General features: G+C 37.6%; 1 protein-coding gene across 1 annotated transcript in view; it reads left to right on the forward strand.

Annotated features, from left to right (window-relative positions):
• Positions 1-13,151, forward strand: part of LOC309653088 (uncharacterized protein) — a 372,770-nt gene extending 359,619 nt beyond the window's left edge. The window contains exon 2 of the mRNA XM_082447470.1: positions 8,148-13,151. Coding sequence (XP_082303596.1) covers positions 12,081-12,692 — 612 coding nt within the window. The 5' untranslated portion in view covers positions 8,148-12,080 and the 3' untranslated portion in view covers positions 12,693-13,151. The remainder of the gene's footprint in view (positions 1-8,147) is intronic.
• The last annotated feature ends 4,128 nt before the right edge of the window (positions 13,152-17,279 follow it).

The following is a 17,279-nucleotide window of genomic DNA, read 5'->3' on the forward strand; positions in this document are numbered from 1 at the left end:
CTAAAATTAGAACTATCATACAACCCAGCAATCCCACTACTCGGCATATACCCTGAGAAAACCATAATTCAAAAAGGGTCATGCACCACAATGTTCATTGCAGCTCTATTTACAAGAGCCAGGACATGGAAGCAACCTAGGTGTCCATCGACAGATGAATGGATAAAGAAGATGTGGCACATATATACAATGGAATATTAGCCATAAAAAGAAACGAAATTGAGTTATTTGTAGTGAGGTGGATGGACCTAGAGTCTGTCATACAGAGTGAAGTAAGTCAGAAAGAGAAACAAATACTGTATGCTAACACATATATATGGAATCTAAAAAAAAAATAAAAAGTCTCTGATGAACCTAGGGGCAGGACAGGAATAAAGACCCAGACATGGAGAATAGACTTGAGGACACAGGGTGGAGGAAGGGTAAGTTGGGAAGAAGTGAGAGAGTGGCATGGACATATATACAGCACCAAATGTAAAATAGATAGCTAGAGGGAAGCAGCCACATAGCACAGAGAGATCAGCTCAGTGCTTTGTGACCACCTAGAGGGGTGGAATATGGAGGGTGGGAGGGAAACACAAGAAGGAGGAGATATGATGATATATGTATATGTATAGCTGATTCACTTTATTATAAAGCAGAAACTAACACACCTTTGTAAAGCAATTATACTCCAGTAAAGACTTAAAAATCAACAACAAACAATAAATTAAAAAATAAAATAAAATAAAATAGATAGGGACTTCCCTGTCAGTCCAGTGGTTAAGACTTTGCCTTCCAGTGCAAGGGGTGCTGATTTGAGCCCTGGTTGGGGAGCTAAGATCCCACATTCCTCACTGCCAAAAACCCAAAACTTAAAAAAAAAAGTAATATTGTAACAAATTCAATAAAGACTTTAAAAATGGTCTGCATCAAAAAAAAATTAAAAAAAAAAAACAAACCAAAAAAACCCAGAAAAAAAATCTTCCTTCTTAGAACTGCTTTTACTGCATCCCATATCTTTTGCCATGTTGTGTTTCCATTTTCATTTTCCTCATGATATTTTTTATTTACCTTTTGATTTCTTCAGTGGCCTATTTGTTGTTCAGGAATGTTTTGTTTAATATCCACATAGTTGTGAATTTTCCAATTTTCCTTTTGCTACTGATTTCTAGTTATGTATCATTGTGATTGAAAAGACACTTGATATGATATCAATCTCCTTAAATTTGTTAACACTTCTTTTTATGGCCTAGCAACATATGGAGAATAGTTTGGAGAATGTCCCATATGTTATTGACCTATATATATGTATTTTGCTGTTTTTTAGGTCCATATGGCCTATGGAGTTAATCAAATCTCTGTTTTCATATTGAATTTCTGCCTAGTGGTCTATCCATTATTGAAAGTGGGGTATTGAAGTCCCTTACTTTTTTGTATTGCTGTCTATTTCTGCTCCCTTCAGGTTTGTTAATATTTGCCTTATATATTTAAATGCTCCTGTATTGGGTGAATATATATTTACAAAGTTTATGTCCTCTTGATTAATTCGTCTATTTTTCATTATATAATGACCATCTTTGTTTCTTGTTACAGCTTTAAGTTAAAGTTTATTTTGTCGATATAAATACATCTGTTCTCTTTTGGTTTCCATTTGTATGAAATATTTTTTTTCATCTCTTTTGTTTAAGACTGTGTGCATCCTTAAACCTGAAGTGAGTCTCTTGTAGGCAACATATAGTTGTGTCTTTTATTATCCATTTAGTTACATTATACCTTTTGATTAGATAACTTATTCCATCTACATTTAAAGTAACTATTGATAAATCAAGCCTTACTATTGCCACCTTATGATTTTCTGCCTATTTTGTAGTGTCCTTGCTCCTTTCTTCCTCTGTAACTGCCTTTCTTTGCGATTGATGATTTTCCATATTGTAATACTTTGTTTTCTTTCTAAATATATTTTTAGTACCTACTGTAGGTTTTTGCTATGTGATTGCCATGAGGCTTACATAAAACATCTATAGTTATAAGAGCCTATGTAAAGCTGATAACAATTTAACGTTAGTTGTCTACAAAAACTATATGTTATTCCCTCTCAAAATTTTATATAATTGATGTCTCAATTCATATCTTTTTATATTGTGCATATATTAACAAATTATTACAATATTTTAAATATTATTGTCTTTTAACTTTTATGCTAGTTAAAAGTACTTTACAAAACACCAGAAAACACTTCCTGAATTTCATTATATATTTAGCTTTACCAGTGAGTTTCATAATTTCTTGTTTTCATGGGGTTTCTTAGTGTCCTTTGTATCACTTTTTGTGGTTCCACACATAAGTGATATGATATGATATTTGTCTTTGTCTGACTTACTTCACATAGAATGATAATCTCTAGATCTATGCATGTTGCTGCATATGGCCTTATTTAATTATTTTTTATGGCTGAGTAACATTCCATTGTATATATGTAACACATCTTCTTTATCCATTCATCTGTCAATGGACATTTTGGTTGCTTCCATGTTTTGGCTATTGTAAATTGTTGTGCAATGAATATTGTCATGCATGTATATTTTTGAATTATGTTTTCTTCTGAATATATGCCCAGGAATGGGATTGCTGGATCATATGGTAGCTCTATATTTAGTTTTTTAAGAAACCTCCATACTGTTCTCCATAGTGGCTCTACCAATTTACATTCCCACCAACAGTGTAGAAGTGTTTCCTTTTCTTCACATCCTGTCCAGCATTTAATTTTTGTAGATTTTTTTGCTTGATAATGGCTATTCTGACTGGTGTGACGTGATACCCCATTTTAGTTTTGATTTGCATTTTCTAATAATTAGTGAGGTTGAGCATCTTTTCATGTACTTTTTGGCCATCTGTATGTCTACTTTGGAGAAATGTCTATTTAGGTCTTCTGCTCATTTATTGATTGAGGTGTTTTTTTTGATATTGAGCTGTATGAGCTCTTTGTATATTTGGGGGCTTAATCCTTTGTGGATCACATCTTTTGCAAATATTTTCTCCCATTCTGTGGCTAGTCTTTTTGTTTTGTTTATGGTATCCTTTGCTGTGCAAAAGCTTTTAAATAAAATTAGGTTCTGTTTGTTTCTTTTTCTTTGTATTTCCATTACTCTAAGAGACGGATTGAAAAAGATCTTGCTGTGATTTATGTAAAAGAGTGTTCTTCCTATGTTTTCCTCTAAGACTTTCATATTATCTGGTCTTACATTTAGGTCTTTAATCCATTTTGAGTTTATTTTTGTGTATGGGGTTAGATAGTGTTCTAATTTCATTCTTTTACATGTAGCTGTCCAGTTCTCCTATTACCACTTACTGAAGAGACTGTCTTTTCTCCATTGTATATTCTTGCTTCCTTTGTCATAGATTAATTGTCCATAGGTGTGTGGGTTTACTTTTGGGCTTTCTATCCTGATCCATTCATGTATATATGTTTCTGTGCCAGTACCATACTGTTTTAATTATTGTTGCTTTGTAGTATACTCTTAACTCAGGGACCCTGATTCCTCCAGCTCCACTTTCCCTTCTCAAGATTGCTTTCTATTTGGGGTCTTTTGTGTCTCCATAAAAATTTTATGATTTCAGTTCTATTTCTGGGAAAAATGCCCTTGGTAATTGCATAGGGAATGCATTGCATGTGTAAATTGCCTTGGTTAGTATAGTCATTTTAACAATATTGACTCTTCCAACGTCAGAACACAGTATGTCTTTCCATATGTTTGCGTCATCTTTCATTTCTTTCAACAGTGTCTTATAGTTTTTGGAGTACAGGTCTTTTGCTACATTAGGTACTTTTATTCCTAGGTATTTTATTCTTCTTGATGAGATGGCAAAGGGGATTATTTCCTTAATTTTTCTTTCTTATTTTTGTTGTTAGTGTATGGAAGCAAAAGTGAAAATAATTGAGAGAGTGGAGCAAGGGGAAATGATGTTACACATCACTTTTTTTTTTAACATCTTTATTGGAGTATAATTGCTTTACATTGTTGTGTTAGTTTCTGTGGTATAACAAAGAGAATCAGCTATATACATATACATATATCCCCATATCTCTTCCCTCTTGTGTGTCCCTCCCTCCCACCCTCCCTATCCCACCCCTCTAGGTGGTCACAGAGCACTGAGTTGATCTCCCTGTGCTATGCGGCTGCTTCCTATTAGCTATCTATTTTACATTTGGTAGTGTATATATGTCAATGCCACTCTCTCACTTCTTCCCAGCTTACCATTCCCCCTCCCCATGTCCTCACATCCATTCTCTACGTCTCTGTCTTTATTCCTGTCCTGTGCCTAAGTTCTTCAGAGCCATTTTTTTTTATAGATTCCATATATATGTGTTAGCATACAGTATTTGTTTTTCTCTTTCTGATTTGCTTCACTCTGTATGACACACTCGAGGTCCACCCACCCCACTACAAATCATTCAATTTTGTTTCTTTTTATTGCTGAGTAATATTCCATTGTATATATATGGACCACATCTTCTTTATCCATTCATCTGTTGATGGACACTAAGGTTGCTTCCACATCCTGGCGATTGTAAATAGTGCTGCAATGAACACTGTGGTACATGACTCTTTTTCAATTATGGTTTTCTCAGTGTATATGCCCAGTAGTGGGATTGCTGGATCATATGGTAGTTCTATTTTTAGTTTTTTAAGGAACCTCCATACTGTTCTCCATAATGGCTATATCAACTTACATTCCCACCAACAGTGCAAGAGGGTTCCCTTTTTTCCACAACCTCTCCAGCATTTATTGTTTGTAGATTTATTGATGATGGCCATTCTGACTGGCGTGAGGTGATATCTCATTGTAGTTTTGATTTGCAATTCTCTAATAATTAGTGATGTTGAGCATCCTTTCATGTGTTTGTTAGCAATCTGTATATCTTCTTGGAGAAATGTCTTTTTAGGTCTTCTGCCAATTGTTGGATTGGGTTGATTTTTTTTTTTTTTTTGATGTTGAGCTACATGAGCAGCTTGTATATTTTGGATATTAATCCTTTGTCAGTTGCTTCGTTTGCAAATATTTTCTCCCATTCTGAGGGTTGTCTTTTCATCTTTTTTATTGTTTCCTTTGCTGTGCAAAAGATTTTAAGTTTCTTTAGGCCCCATTGATTTATTTTTGTTTTTATTTCCATTTCTCTAGGACATGGGTCAAAAAGGATCTTGCTGTAAATTATGTCAAAGAGTGTTCTTCCTATGTTTTCCTCTAAGCGTTTTATAGTGTGTGGCCTTATATTTAGGTCTTTATTCCATTTTGAGTTTATTTTTGTGTATAGGGTTAGATAGTGTTCTAATTTCATTCTTTTACATGTAGCTGTCCAGTTTTCCCAGCACCATTTATTGAAGAGGCTGTCTTTTCTCCATTGTATATTCTTGCCTCCTTTATCAAAGATAAGGTGACCATATGTGTGTGGATTTAGCTCTCTGCTTTGTATCCAGTCCTATTGATCTATATTTCTGTTTTTGTGCCAGTACCATACTGTCTTGATTACTGTAGCTTTGTAGTATATTCTGAAGACCAGGAGCCTGATTCCTCCAGCTCCATTTTCTTTCTCAGGATTGCATTGGCTATTCAGGGTCTTTTTTATTTCCATACAAATTGTGAAATTTCTGTTCTAGTTCTGTGAAAAGTGCCATTGATAGTTTGATAGGGATTGCATTGAATCTGCAGATTGCTTTGGGTAGTATAGTCATTTTCACAATGTTGATTCTTCCAATCCAAGAACATGGTGTATCTCTCCATCTGTTTGTATCATCTTTGATTACTTTCATCAGTGTCTTATAGTTTTCTGCACACAGGTCTGTTTTCTCCTTAGGTAGGTTTATTCCTAGGTATTTTATTCTTTTTGTTGCAAGGGTAAATGGGAGTGTTTCCTTAATTTCTTTTTCAGAAATTTTGTTAGTGTATAGGAGTACAAGAGATTTCTGTGCATTAATTTTGTATCCTGCTAATTTACCAAATTGATTGATTTAGCTCTAGTAGTTTTCTGGTAGCATGTTTAGGATTCTGTATGTATAGTATCATGTCATTTGCAAACAGTGAGTTTTACTTCTTCTTTTCCAATTTGGATTCTTTTTATTTCTTTCTCTTATCTGATTGTTGTGAATAAAACTTTCAAAACTATGTTGAGTAATGTGGTGACCTTGTCTTGTTCTTGATCTTAGTGGATATGGTTTCAGATTTTCACCATTGAGCACAAAGTTGCCTGTGAGTTTGTCATTTATGGCTTTGATTATGTTGAGGTAAGTTCCCTCTATGCCTACTTTCTGGAGGGTTTTTATCATTAATGGGTGTTGAATTTTGTCAAAAGCTTTTTCTGCGTCTATTGAGATTATCGTATGGTTGTTCTCCTTCAATTTGTTAATATGGTGTATCACATTGATTAAATTGCATATATTGAAGAATCCTTGCATTATTGGAATAAACCCCACTTGATCATGGTGTATGATCCTTTTAATGTGCTGCTGGATTCTGTTTCCTAGTATTATGTTGAGGATTTTCGCATCTGTGTTCATCATTGATATTGGCCTGTAGTTTTCTTTTATGTGACTTCTTTGTCTGGTTTTGGTATCATGGTGATGATGGCCTCGTAGAATGAGTTTGGGAGTGTTCCTCCCTCTGCTATATTTTGGAAGACTTTGAGAAGGATAGGTTTTAGCTCTTCTCTAAATGTTTGATAGAATTCGCCTGAGGAGTCATCTGGTCCTGGGCTTTTGTTTGTTGGAAGAGTGTTAATCATGGTTTTGGTTTCAGTGCTTGTTATTGTTCTGTTTATATTTTCTATTTCTTCCTGGTTCAGTCTCAGAAGGTTGTGCTTTTTTAATAATTTGTCTATTTTTCCAATTTGTCCATTTTATTGGCATATAGGTGCCAGTCATGAGAGATCATCATCTTTCATGGTCCTTTGTGTTTCTGCATTGCCAGTTGTTACTTCTCCTTTTTCATTTCTAACTCTGTTGATTTGTGTCTTCTCCCTTTTATTCTTATTGAGTCTGGCTAATGGTTTGTCAATTTTGTATATCTTCTCAAAGAACCAGCTTTTAGTTTTTTTGATATTTCCTATTGTTTCCTTCATTGTTTTTACATTTATTTCTGATCTGATCTTTATGATTTCTTTCCTTCTGCTAACTTTGGTTTTTTGTTCTTCTTCTTCTTCTTTCTCTAATTGCTTTGGGTGTAAGGTTATGTTTTTTATTAGAGATTTTTCTTGTTTCTTTAGGTAGGATTGTATTGCTATAAACTTCCTTTTTAGAATTACTTTGGCTGCCTCCCATAGGTTTTGGGCTGTCGTGTTTTCATTACCATTTGTTTCTAGGAATTTTTTGATTTCCTATTTGATTTCTTCAGTGATCTCTTGGTTATTTATCAGCATATTGCAGCCTTCACGTGTTTGTATTTTTTACAGCTTTTTTCTGTTTTTGTTATCTAGTCTCATAGCATTGTGGTTGGGAAAGTACTTGATACGATTTCAATTTTCTTAAGTTTGACAAGGCGTGATTTGTGACCCAGGATATGATCTATCCTGGAGAATGTTCCATGAGCACTTGAGAAGAAAGTGTATTCTGCTGTCTTTGGGGGGAATGCCCTATATATATCAATCAAGTACATCTTGTTTAATGTATCATTTAAAGCTTGTGTTTCCTTATTTATTGTCATTTTGGATGATCTGTCCATTGGTGAAAGTGGGGTTTTCAAGTCCCCTACTATTATTGTGCTACTGTCGATTTCTCCTGTTATGGCTGTTACCATTTGCCTTATGTATTGGGGTGCTCCTCTTTTGGGTCCATAAATATTTACAATTGTTATATCTTCTTCTTGGATTGATCCCTTGATCATTGTGCAGTGCCCTCCTTTGCCTCTTGTAATAGTCTTTATTTTAAAGTCTGATATAAGAATTGCTACTTCAACTTTCTTTGGATTTCCATTTGCAGGGAATATCTTCTCCCATCCCCTCACTTTCAGTCTGTATGTGTTCCTAGATTTGAAGTGGGTCTCTTGTAGACAGCATATATATGGTTCTTGTTTTTGTATCCATTCAGCAAGTCTGTGTCTTTTCCTTTGAGCATTTAATCCATTTACATTTAAGGTAATTATCGATATGTATGTTCCTATTACCATTTTCTTAGTTGTTTGGGGTTTGTTTTTGTAGTTCTTTTCCTTCTCTTGTGTTTCCTGCCTAGAGAAGTTCCTTTAGCATTTGTTGTAGAGCTGGTTTGGTGGTGCTGAATTCTCTTAGCTTCTGCTTGTCTGTAAGATTTAAATTTCTCCATCAAATCTGAATGAGATCCTTGATAGGCAGAATAATATTGGTTGTAGGCTTTTGCCTTTCATTACTTTAAATATGTCCTGCTACTCCCTTCTGGTTTTCAGAGTTTCTGCTGAATGATCAGCTGTTAACCTTATGGTGATCCCTTGTATGCTATTTGTTGCTTTTCCCTTGGGACTTTTAATAGTTTTTTCTTTGTATTTAATTTTTGATGGTTTGATTAATATGTGTCTTGGCGTGTTTCTCCTTGGATTTATCCTTCTGTTGGACTCTTTGTGCTTCCTGGACTTGATTTCATTTCCTATATTAGGGAAGTTTTCAACTATAATCTCTTCAAATATTTTCTCAGTCCCTTTCTTTTTCTCTTCTTCTTCTGGCACCCCTATAATTCGAATGTTGGTGCATTGGATGTTGTCCCAGAGACCGTGGAGAATGTCCTGAATTCTTTTCATTATTCTTTATTCTGCTCTGCGGTAGTTATTTCCACTATTTTATCTTCCAGGTCACTTATCTATTCTTCTGCTTCAGTTATTCTGCTATTAATTCCTTCTAGATAATTTTTAATTTCATTTATTGTGTTGCTTATCATTGTTTGTTTGCTCTTTAGTTCTTCTAGGTCCTTTTTAAACCTTTCTTGTGTTTTCTTCATTCTATTTCCAAGATTTGGATATCTTTACTATCATTACTCTGAATTCTTTTTCAGGTAGACTGCCTATTTCCTCTTCATTTGTTTGGTCTGTTGGTTTTTTACCTTGCTCCTTCATCTGCTGTGTATTTCTCTGTCTTCTCATTTTGCTTACTTTACTGTGTTTGGGGTCTCCTTTATGCAAGTTGCTGGTTTGTAGTTACCATTGTTTTTGTTTTCTGCCCCCAGTGAGTAAGGTTGGTTGAGTGGGTTGTGTAGGCTTCCTGGTGGAGGGGACTGGTGCCTGTGTTCTGGTGAATGAGTCTGAATCTTGTCTTTCTGGTGGGCAGGACCGAGTCTGGTGGTGTGTTTTGGCATGTCAGTGAACTTATTTTGATTTTAGGCAGCCTCTCTGCTAATGGGTGGGGTTCTGTTCCTTTCTTGCTAGTTATTTGGCATGGGGTGTCAAGCACTGTAGCTTGCTGGTCGTTGAGTGGAGCTGGGTCTTAACGTTTAGACAGATATCTCTGCGAGAGTTCTTGCTAATTGATATTATGTGGGGCCAGGAGGTCTCTGGTCGTCAAATGTCCTGAACTCGGCTCTTCCACCTGTGAGGCTCAGGCCTGACAGCTGCCCAGAGCACAGATACCCTGTCAGCCAGATGCCTCAGAAGAAAAGGGAGAAAAAAAGAAAGAAAGAAAGGAAGGAAGGAAGGAAGAAAGAAAGAAAGAAAGAAGGAAAGAAAGAAAGTGAAAAATAAAGTAATTAAAAGAAAAAAAATTTAAATATTATTAAAATAAAAAATAAAAAAAGTAATTTAAAAAAAAGAAGAGAGCAACCAAACCAATAAACAAATCCACCAATGATAACAAGCTATAAAAACTAAACTAAGATAAACATATAAATCCAAAACTAGTCAGTCGCATACAGCAAACTCCAAGTCTACAGTTGCTCCTAAAGTCCACTGCCTCAATTTGGGGATGATTCATTGTCTATTCAGGTATTACACAGATGTGGGGTACATCAAAATGATTGTGGAGATTTAATCTGCTGCTCCTGAGGCTGCTTGGAGAAATTTCCCTTTCTCTTCTTTGTTTGCACAGCTCCTGGGGTTCAGCTTTGGATTTGGCCCCCCCTCTACGTGTAGGCTGCTCTCTGGCGTCTGTTCTTCCCCCAGACAAGAGAAGGTTAAAGCAGCGTCTGATTAGGGGTCTGGCTCACTCAGGCTGGGGAGAGGGAGGGGTACGGAATGTGGGGCGAGCCTATGGCAGCAGAGGCCAGTGTGATGTCGCAACAGCCTGAGGTGTGCCATGTATTATCCAGGGGAATTTTTCCCTGGATCATGGGACCCTGGCAGTGGCAGACTGCACAGGCTCCCAGGAAGGGAGTTGTGGATAGTGACCTGTGCTTGCACATAGGATTCTTGTTGGCTTCAGCAGCATTGTTAGCGTTTCATGCCCATCTCTGTGGTGCACACTGATAGCTGTGGCTTGCGTCCATCACTGGATCTCATTTAAGCAGTGCTCTGCCTTCTGTGGGCAGACAGGGAAGTAATTCCCTCTCCTCATGCACCCCAAAACAAGGGTTTCTTTCCTTTAGGCAGGTCCAGACTTTTACCCGGACTCCCTCCCAGCTAGCTGTGGTGCACTAGCCCCCTTTAGGCTGTGTTCACACAGCCAACCCCATTCCTCTCCCTGGGATCTGACTTCTGAAACCCAAGCCTCAGCTACCAGCCCCCACCCACCACAGCGGGTGAGCAGACAAGGCTCTCAGGCTCGTGAGTGCTGGTCGGCACTGATCCTCTATGTGGGAATCTCTGCACTTTGCCTTCTGTACCCCTGTTGTTGTGCTCTCCTCCATGGCTCCAAAGATTCGCCCCCCACCCCGCGCACCCCCCGTCTCCACCAGTGAAGGGGCTTCCTGCTGTGTGGAAACGTTTCCTCCTTCACAGCTCCCTCCCAGTGATGCAGGTCCTGTCCCTATTCTTTTGTCCCTGTTTCTTCTTTTTCCCTAGGAGGTACGTGGGCAATTTCTTGCCTTTTGGGAAGTCTGAGGTCTTTTGCCAGCGTTCAGTAGGTGTTCTGGAGGAGTTGTTCCACATGTAGATGTATTTTTGATGTATTTATGGGGAGGAAGGTGATCTCCACATCTTACTCCTCCATCATCTTGAAGGTCCTCCCATCACTTGTTCTTATAACATGAATTGCTCAACCATCAGCATGATTCTAAAGAACAAGGAGAAGATCATTGAATATGTGATGCCTGCTATGCTGATGACATCAACAGTAATATCAAAGAAGCGTGGAAAAATGATGGAGGAGATGGAGAAACTTCTCAGTGTGTGGATGCAGAATCAGCATCATTGTCGAGTCCCACTCCACTTAATGATGATTCAAGAGAAAGCTAGAAACCTTTATGAAGACTTGAAGAAGAAACAAGGCGAAGAATCAGAAGGCACATTTTTTAATGCCAGCATGGCTGGTTTCATTGGTTCAAGGCTAGGGCCAACCATCACAACATGAAAGTAAGTGGTGAGGCGGTGAGTGCAGATATCATAGATGCCCAGAAATTTGCTGAAGCACTTCAGGAAGAACATCAGTAAGGAGGAAATGTTGATGCCAGGCTATAAAGCAGTAAAGGATAGGCTAACTCTTTCGTTTGGTGACAATGATTCCAGTGATATGAAGCTTAAGCCTCTCTTAGTTTATCATTCAGAGAACCCAAGAGCCCTTAAAAACATAGGCAATGGTTCTCTTCCTGTTGTGTGTAAGTGTAACCCCAAAGCCTGTGTTACACAGTCCATTTTCCAGGACTGGCTTTTCCACCACTTTTTCCTGGAGGTAGAGAAATACTTCTTGGAGAAGGACGTCCCATTAACATTCTTTTGCTTCTCAACAATGCTCCAGGCCAACCCCCATTCATGGATGACTTTTATCCCAACATCAAAGTAGTATATCTGCCACCAAATATTACGTCGCTCATCCAACTTATGGACAAGAGAGTTATAGCGATTTTCAAGAAATATTATTTACATCACACTTTTTTGTCAGGCAGTAAAAGTGAGTGACAAATCAGGAACAACCTTGTGACACTTTTGGAAAGACTATAACATCTACAAGGCCATAAAAAATCATTAACTTTGCTTGACTTGAGGTTATTGCCATCACCATGTATGGGGTTTGGAAGAACTTTTGCCTGCAGTTTGTTCATGATTTTCGTGGATTTGAGAAGGTGGATGAGGAGTCCAAAGAGGTCTTCAGCAACTTAGTGACCCTCAGTGAGAAGCTGGAGCTAGATCCGCAAGAGGATGGCTATGTTGAACTCCTTGCTGTGCAACACGAGGAGCTTACTAATGAAGACCTGATGGAATTGGAGGTCCCGAAAAAGGATGAAGAGAGACAAGAGGAAGAAGGAGTAACTGAAGAACTGAAGAGATTCATGATGCAGGAAGTGGCAAGGGGATTTTCTTTATTTGAGGAGGCACTGTTAGTTTTTGAGGCACAAGACCCGTATATAGAACAGTACACGAAGGTTGAAGCAGCCGTTCAGAATGCAATCCATTGCTACCATGTCATTTATGAGAAGAAAAAAAGAGCAACTACCCAGACATCATTGGATTGTTTTTTCAAGAGGGTAGATAGAATTGAATGCAACAAGGAACCAGAACCTGTGCCATCAACGTCAGGTGTGAGTGCAATTGCAGCTTGCCCTCCATCTCCTATTGCTGATGATCCTTCAGCTCTACCATCTCCCACCTCATCTCCTTCCTCCAGTCAGTAACTCTTCCTGACTGTTGACTCGATGCCAGCCCCTGTAGGCCAGCTGTTGTACTGTACCACTGCACTTTTCAAGGTACTGTACTGTAAGATTAAAAATGTTTTCTTTATTTTTGTGTTTTTTATGTATTATTTGTGTAAAAAGTATTATAAACCTATTACAGTACAGTACTATATAGCAGATATTGTTACTTTGGTACCTAGGTTAACTTTGCTGGACTTATGAACAAATTGGACCTAAGAATGTGCTCTCGGAATGGAACTCGTTCATATGTAGGGGATTTAGTGTATGTGTCTGGTTTTGGTATCAGGGTGATGGTGGCCTCATAGAATGAGGTCAGAAGTGTGCCTTGCTCTACAATTGTTTGGAATAGTTTCAGAAGGATAGGTGTTAACTCTTCTCTAAAAGTTGGATAGAATTTGCCCGCAAAGCCATCTGGTCCTGGACTTTTGTTTGTTGGGAGTTTTTGCATCACAGTTTCAATTTTAGTACTTGTGATTGATTTGTTCATATTTTCTATTTCTTCCGGTACAGTCTTGGGAGACTGTACCTTTCTAAGAATTTTTCCATTTCTTCTAGGTTGTCCTATTTATTGGCATATAGTTGCTTGTAGTATTCTCTTATGATCCTTTGTAATTTTTTATTTTATTTTTGGTGTCAGCTGTAAATTCTCCTTTTTCATTTGTATTTTTTTTTTTTTTTTTTACTTTGAGCCCTCTCCCTTTTTTTCTGGATAAGTCTGTCTAAAGGTTTATCAGTTTTTTTCCTCTTTTCAAGCAATGAGTTTTTAGTTTTATTAATCTTTTCTGTTGTTTTCCACATTTCTATTTCATGTATTTCTGCTCTGATCTTTATGATTTTTTTTCTTCTACTAACTTTGGGTTTTGTTTTTTAATCTAGTTGCTTTAGATGTAAAGTTAGGTTGTTTATTTGAGATTTTTCTTGTTTCATGAGGTAAGAATTTATTGCTAGAAACTTCCCTCTTAGAACTGCTTTTGCTGTATCCCATGGGTTTTGAATTGTCATGTTTTCATTTTCATTTGTCTCTAGGTATTTTTTGATTTATCCTTTGATTTCTTCAGTGATCCGTAGATTGTTTAGTTGCATTTAGTCTCCACGTGCTTGTGTTTTTTACATTTTTTTCTTGAAGTTTATTTCTAATCTCATAGCATTGTGTTTGGAAAAGTTGCTTGTTATGATTTCAATTTTCTTAAATTTACCAAGGCTCACTTTGTGGCCCAGTATGTGATCAATCCTAGAGAATGCTCCATGTGCACTTGAGAAGAATGTGTATTCTGCTCCTTTTTTTAAACATTTTTATTGGAGTATAATTGCTTTACAATGGTGTGTTAGTTTCTGCTTTATAACAAAGTGAATCAGCTATACATATACATATATCCCCATGTCTCCTCCCTCTTGTGTCTCCCTCCCACCCTCCCTATCCCACCCCTCTAGGTGGTCACAGAGCACCGAGCTGATCTCCCTGTTCTATGTGGCTGTTTCTCACTAGCTATCTATTTTACATTTGGTAGCATATATAAGTCCATGCCACTCTCTCACTTCGTCTCAGCTTACCCTTCCCCCTCCTCATATCCTCAAGTCCATTCTCTATGCCTGGGTCTTCATTCCTATCCTGCCCCTAAGTTCTTCATAACATTTTAAAAAAAATTTTAGATTCCATATATATGTGTTAGCATATGGTATTTGTTTTTATTTTTTCTGACTTACTTCACTCTGTATGACAGACTCTACGTCCATCCACCTCACTACAAATAACTCAGTTTCATTTCTTTTTATGGCTGTATTCTGCTGCTTTTGGATGGACTGCTTTATGAATATCACTTAAGTTCATCTGGTCTAATATTTCATTTAAGGACTGTGTTTCCTTATTGATTTTCTGTCTGGATGATTTGTCCATTGATGAAAGTAGGGTGTTAAAATCCCCCACTATTATTGTCTTGCTGTCAATTTCTCCTTTTATGACTGTTAGCATTTGCCTTATATATTGAGGTGCTCCTTTTTTGGGGGCATATATATTTATAATTGTTATATCTCCTTCTTGGATTGATCCTTTTTATCATATGCAATGTCCTTCTTTGTCTCTTGTAACTGTCTTTATTTTTAAGCCAATTTTGTCTGATATGATTATTGCTATTCAGCTTTCTTTTGGCTTCCATTTGTATGGAATACCTTTTTCCATCCCCTCAGTTTGAGTCTGTATGTGTCCCTAAATCAGAAGTGGGTCCTTTGAAGATAGCATATATATGTCTTTTTTTTTTCTTTTTTTGAATTCATTCAGCCAGTCTATGTCTTTTTGTTGGAACATTTAATCCATTTACATTCAAGATAATTATCAATATGTGTGTTCTTACTGCCATTTTGTAAATTTTTTGGATTTGTTCTTACGTCTTTTTTCTTCCTTTCCTCGTTTGTTCTCTTCTTTTGTGATTTGATGACTAAATTTAGTGTTGTGTTTGGATTCCTTTTTCTTTTGTGTGTGTGTAACTATTGTAGATTTTTGGTTTGTGGTTAGCAGAACGTTTTGTTATGTCATGTTATATACACACGATTCTTTTAAGTTGCTGTTTTTTAGTTTCAAATTCATTTACAATATCCTGCATTTGTGCCCTTCTCTCTCACAATTGCTGGTTTTGATATCGTATTTGTGTGTGTTTGACTTCCTAACTTTACTGTATATTTTCCTTTATGGGTGAGCTTTCCCATTTGTAATTATCTTTTTTATAGTTGTGTCCTTTTCTTTTCTACCTAGAGAAGTTCCTTTAGCATTTGTTGTATAGCTGGTTTGGTGGTGCTGAATTGTCTTAGCTTTTGCTTGTCTGTAATGCTTTTGATTTTTCCATCAAATCTGAATGAGAGCCTTGATGGTTAAAGTATTCTTGTTTGTAGGTTTTTCCCTTTCATTACTTTATATATATTGTGCCACTCCCTTCTTGCCTGGAGAGTTTCTACTGAAAACTCAGTTTATAACCTTATGGGGACTCCCTTGTATGTTATTTGCTGCTTTTCGCTTGTTGCTTTTTAATATTTTCTCTGTCTTTAATTTTTGTCAATTTGATTAATATTTGTCTTGGCATGTTTCTCCTTGGATTTATCCTTTATGGCACTCTCTAAGCTTTCTGGACTTGGGTGACTGTTTCCTTTCCCATGTGAGGGAAGTTTTCATCTATTATGTCTTCAGATATTTTCTCAGACACTTTCTCTCTGTGTTTTCTTTCTGAGACCCATATAATGTGAATGTTGGTGCATTTAACATTGTCCCAGAGGTCTCTTAAAATGTCCTCATTCTTTTCATTCTTTTTTGCTTTATTCTGTTCCATGGCAGTGATTTCCACCACTGTGTCTTCCTGCTCACTTACTCATTCTTCTGCCTCATTTATTCTCCTATTGATTGATTCCTTCTAGTGTAGTTTTCACTTCAGTTATTGTATTATTCATCTTTGTTTGTTCTTTATATCTTCTAGCTCTTTGTTAAATATTTCTTGTATCTTCTTGGTCTGTGTCTCCATTCTTTTCCCGAGATCTTTTGTCATCTTTAGTATCATTACTTTGAATTCTTTTTCAGGTAGTTTGCATATCTCCTCTTCACTTTGTTGTTCTGTGTTTTATCTTGTTTCTTGGTCTGAAACATATTCCTCTGCCATATCATTTTGTCTAACTTTCTGTGATTGCCGTTTCTGTTCCACAGGCTACAGGGTTGTAGTTCCTCTTGCTTCTGGTTTCTGCCCCCTGGTGGGTGAAGTTGGTTTAAGAGGCTTGTGCAGGCTTCCTGGTGTGAGAGACTCGTGCCTACCCACTTGGGTGGAGCTGGGTCTTGTTCTTCTGGTGAGCAGGGCTGTGTCATGAGGTGTGTTTAGATGTGTCTGTGGACTCAGGATGATTTTAGGCACCCTGTCTGCTGATGCATTGTGCTGTGTTCCAACCCTATTGATTGTTTGGCCTGAGATGTACCAGCACTGGAGCCTGCAGGCTGTTGGGTGGGGCCAGGTCTTGGTGTCAAAATGGTGGCCTCCAGGAGAGCTCATGCCAATGAGTACTTCCCAGTACCTCTGCCACCAGTGTCCTTGTTCCTAGTAAGCCACAGCCACCCCTTACTTTCCCAGGAGACCCTCCAAGACCAGCAGGTATGTCTGACCCTGGCCCCTTTGAAATCACTGCATTTTCCCTGGTTCCTGGTGCACATGAGACCTTGTGTGCACCCTCCAAGAGTGGAGTTTCTGTTTATTCCAGACCTGTGGAAGTCCTGAAATCAAGCCTTGCTGGCCTTCAAAGCCAAATGATCTGGAGACTCCTCTTCCTGATTCCAGACTCCCAGGCTTGGGAGTCTGACGTGCAGCTCAGAACTCTCACTCCTGTGGGAGAATCTCTGCGATATAATTATTTTCCAGTTTTTGGGCCACCCACCTGGCGGGTATGGGATTTGATTGTATCGTGAATGCACCCCACCTACCATCTTGTTGTGGTTTCGTCTTTGTTTTTGGAAGTAGAATATCTTTTTTGTTAGGTCCCATTCTTTTTGTTGATGGTTGTTTGGCAGTTAGTTGTGACTTTGGTGTTTTGTGAGAAAAGGTG

Source organism: Balaenoptera physalus (assembly GCF_965194825.1).
Source record: "Balaenoptera physalus genome assembly, chromosome: X".
NCBI lineage: Eukaryota > Metazoa > Chordata > Mammalia > Artiodactyla > Balaenopteridae > Balaenoptera > Balaenoptera physalus.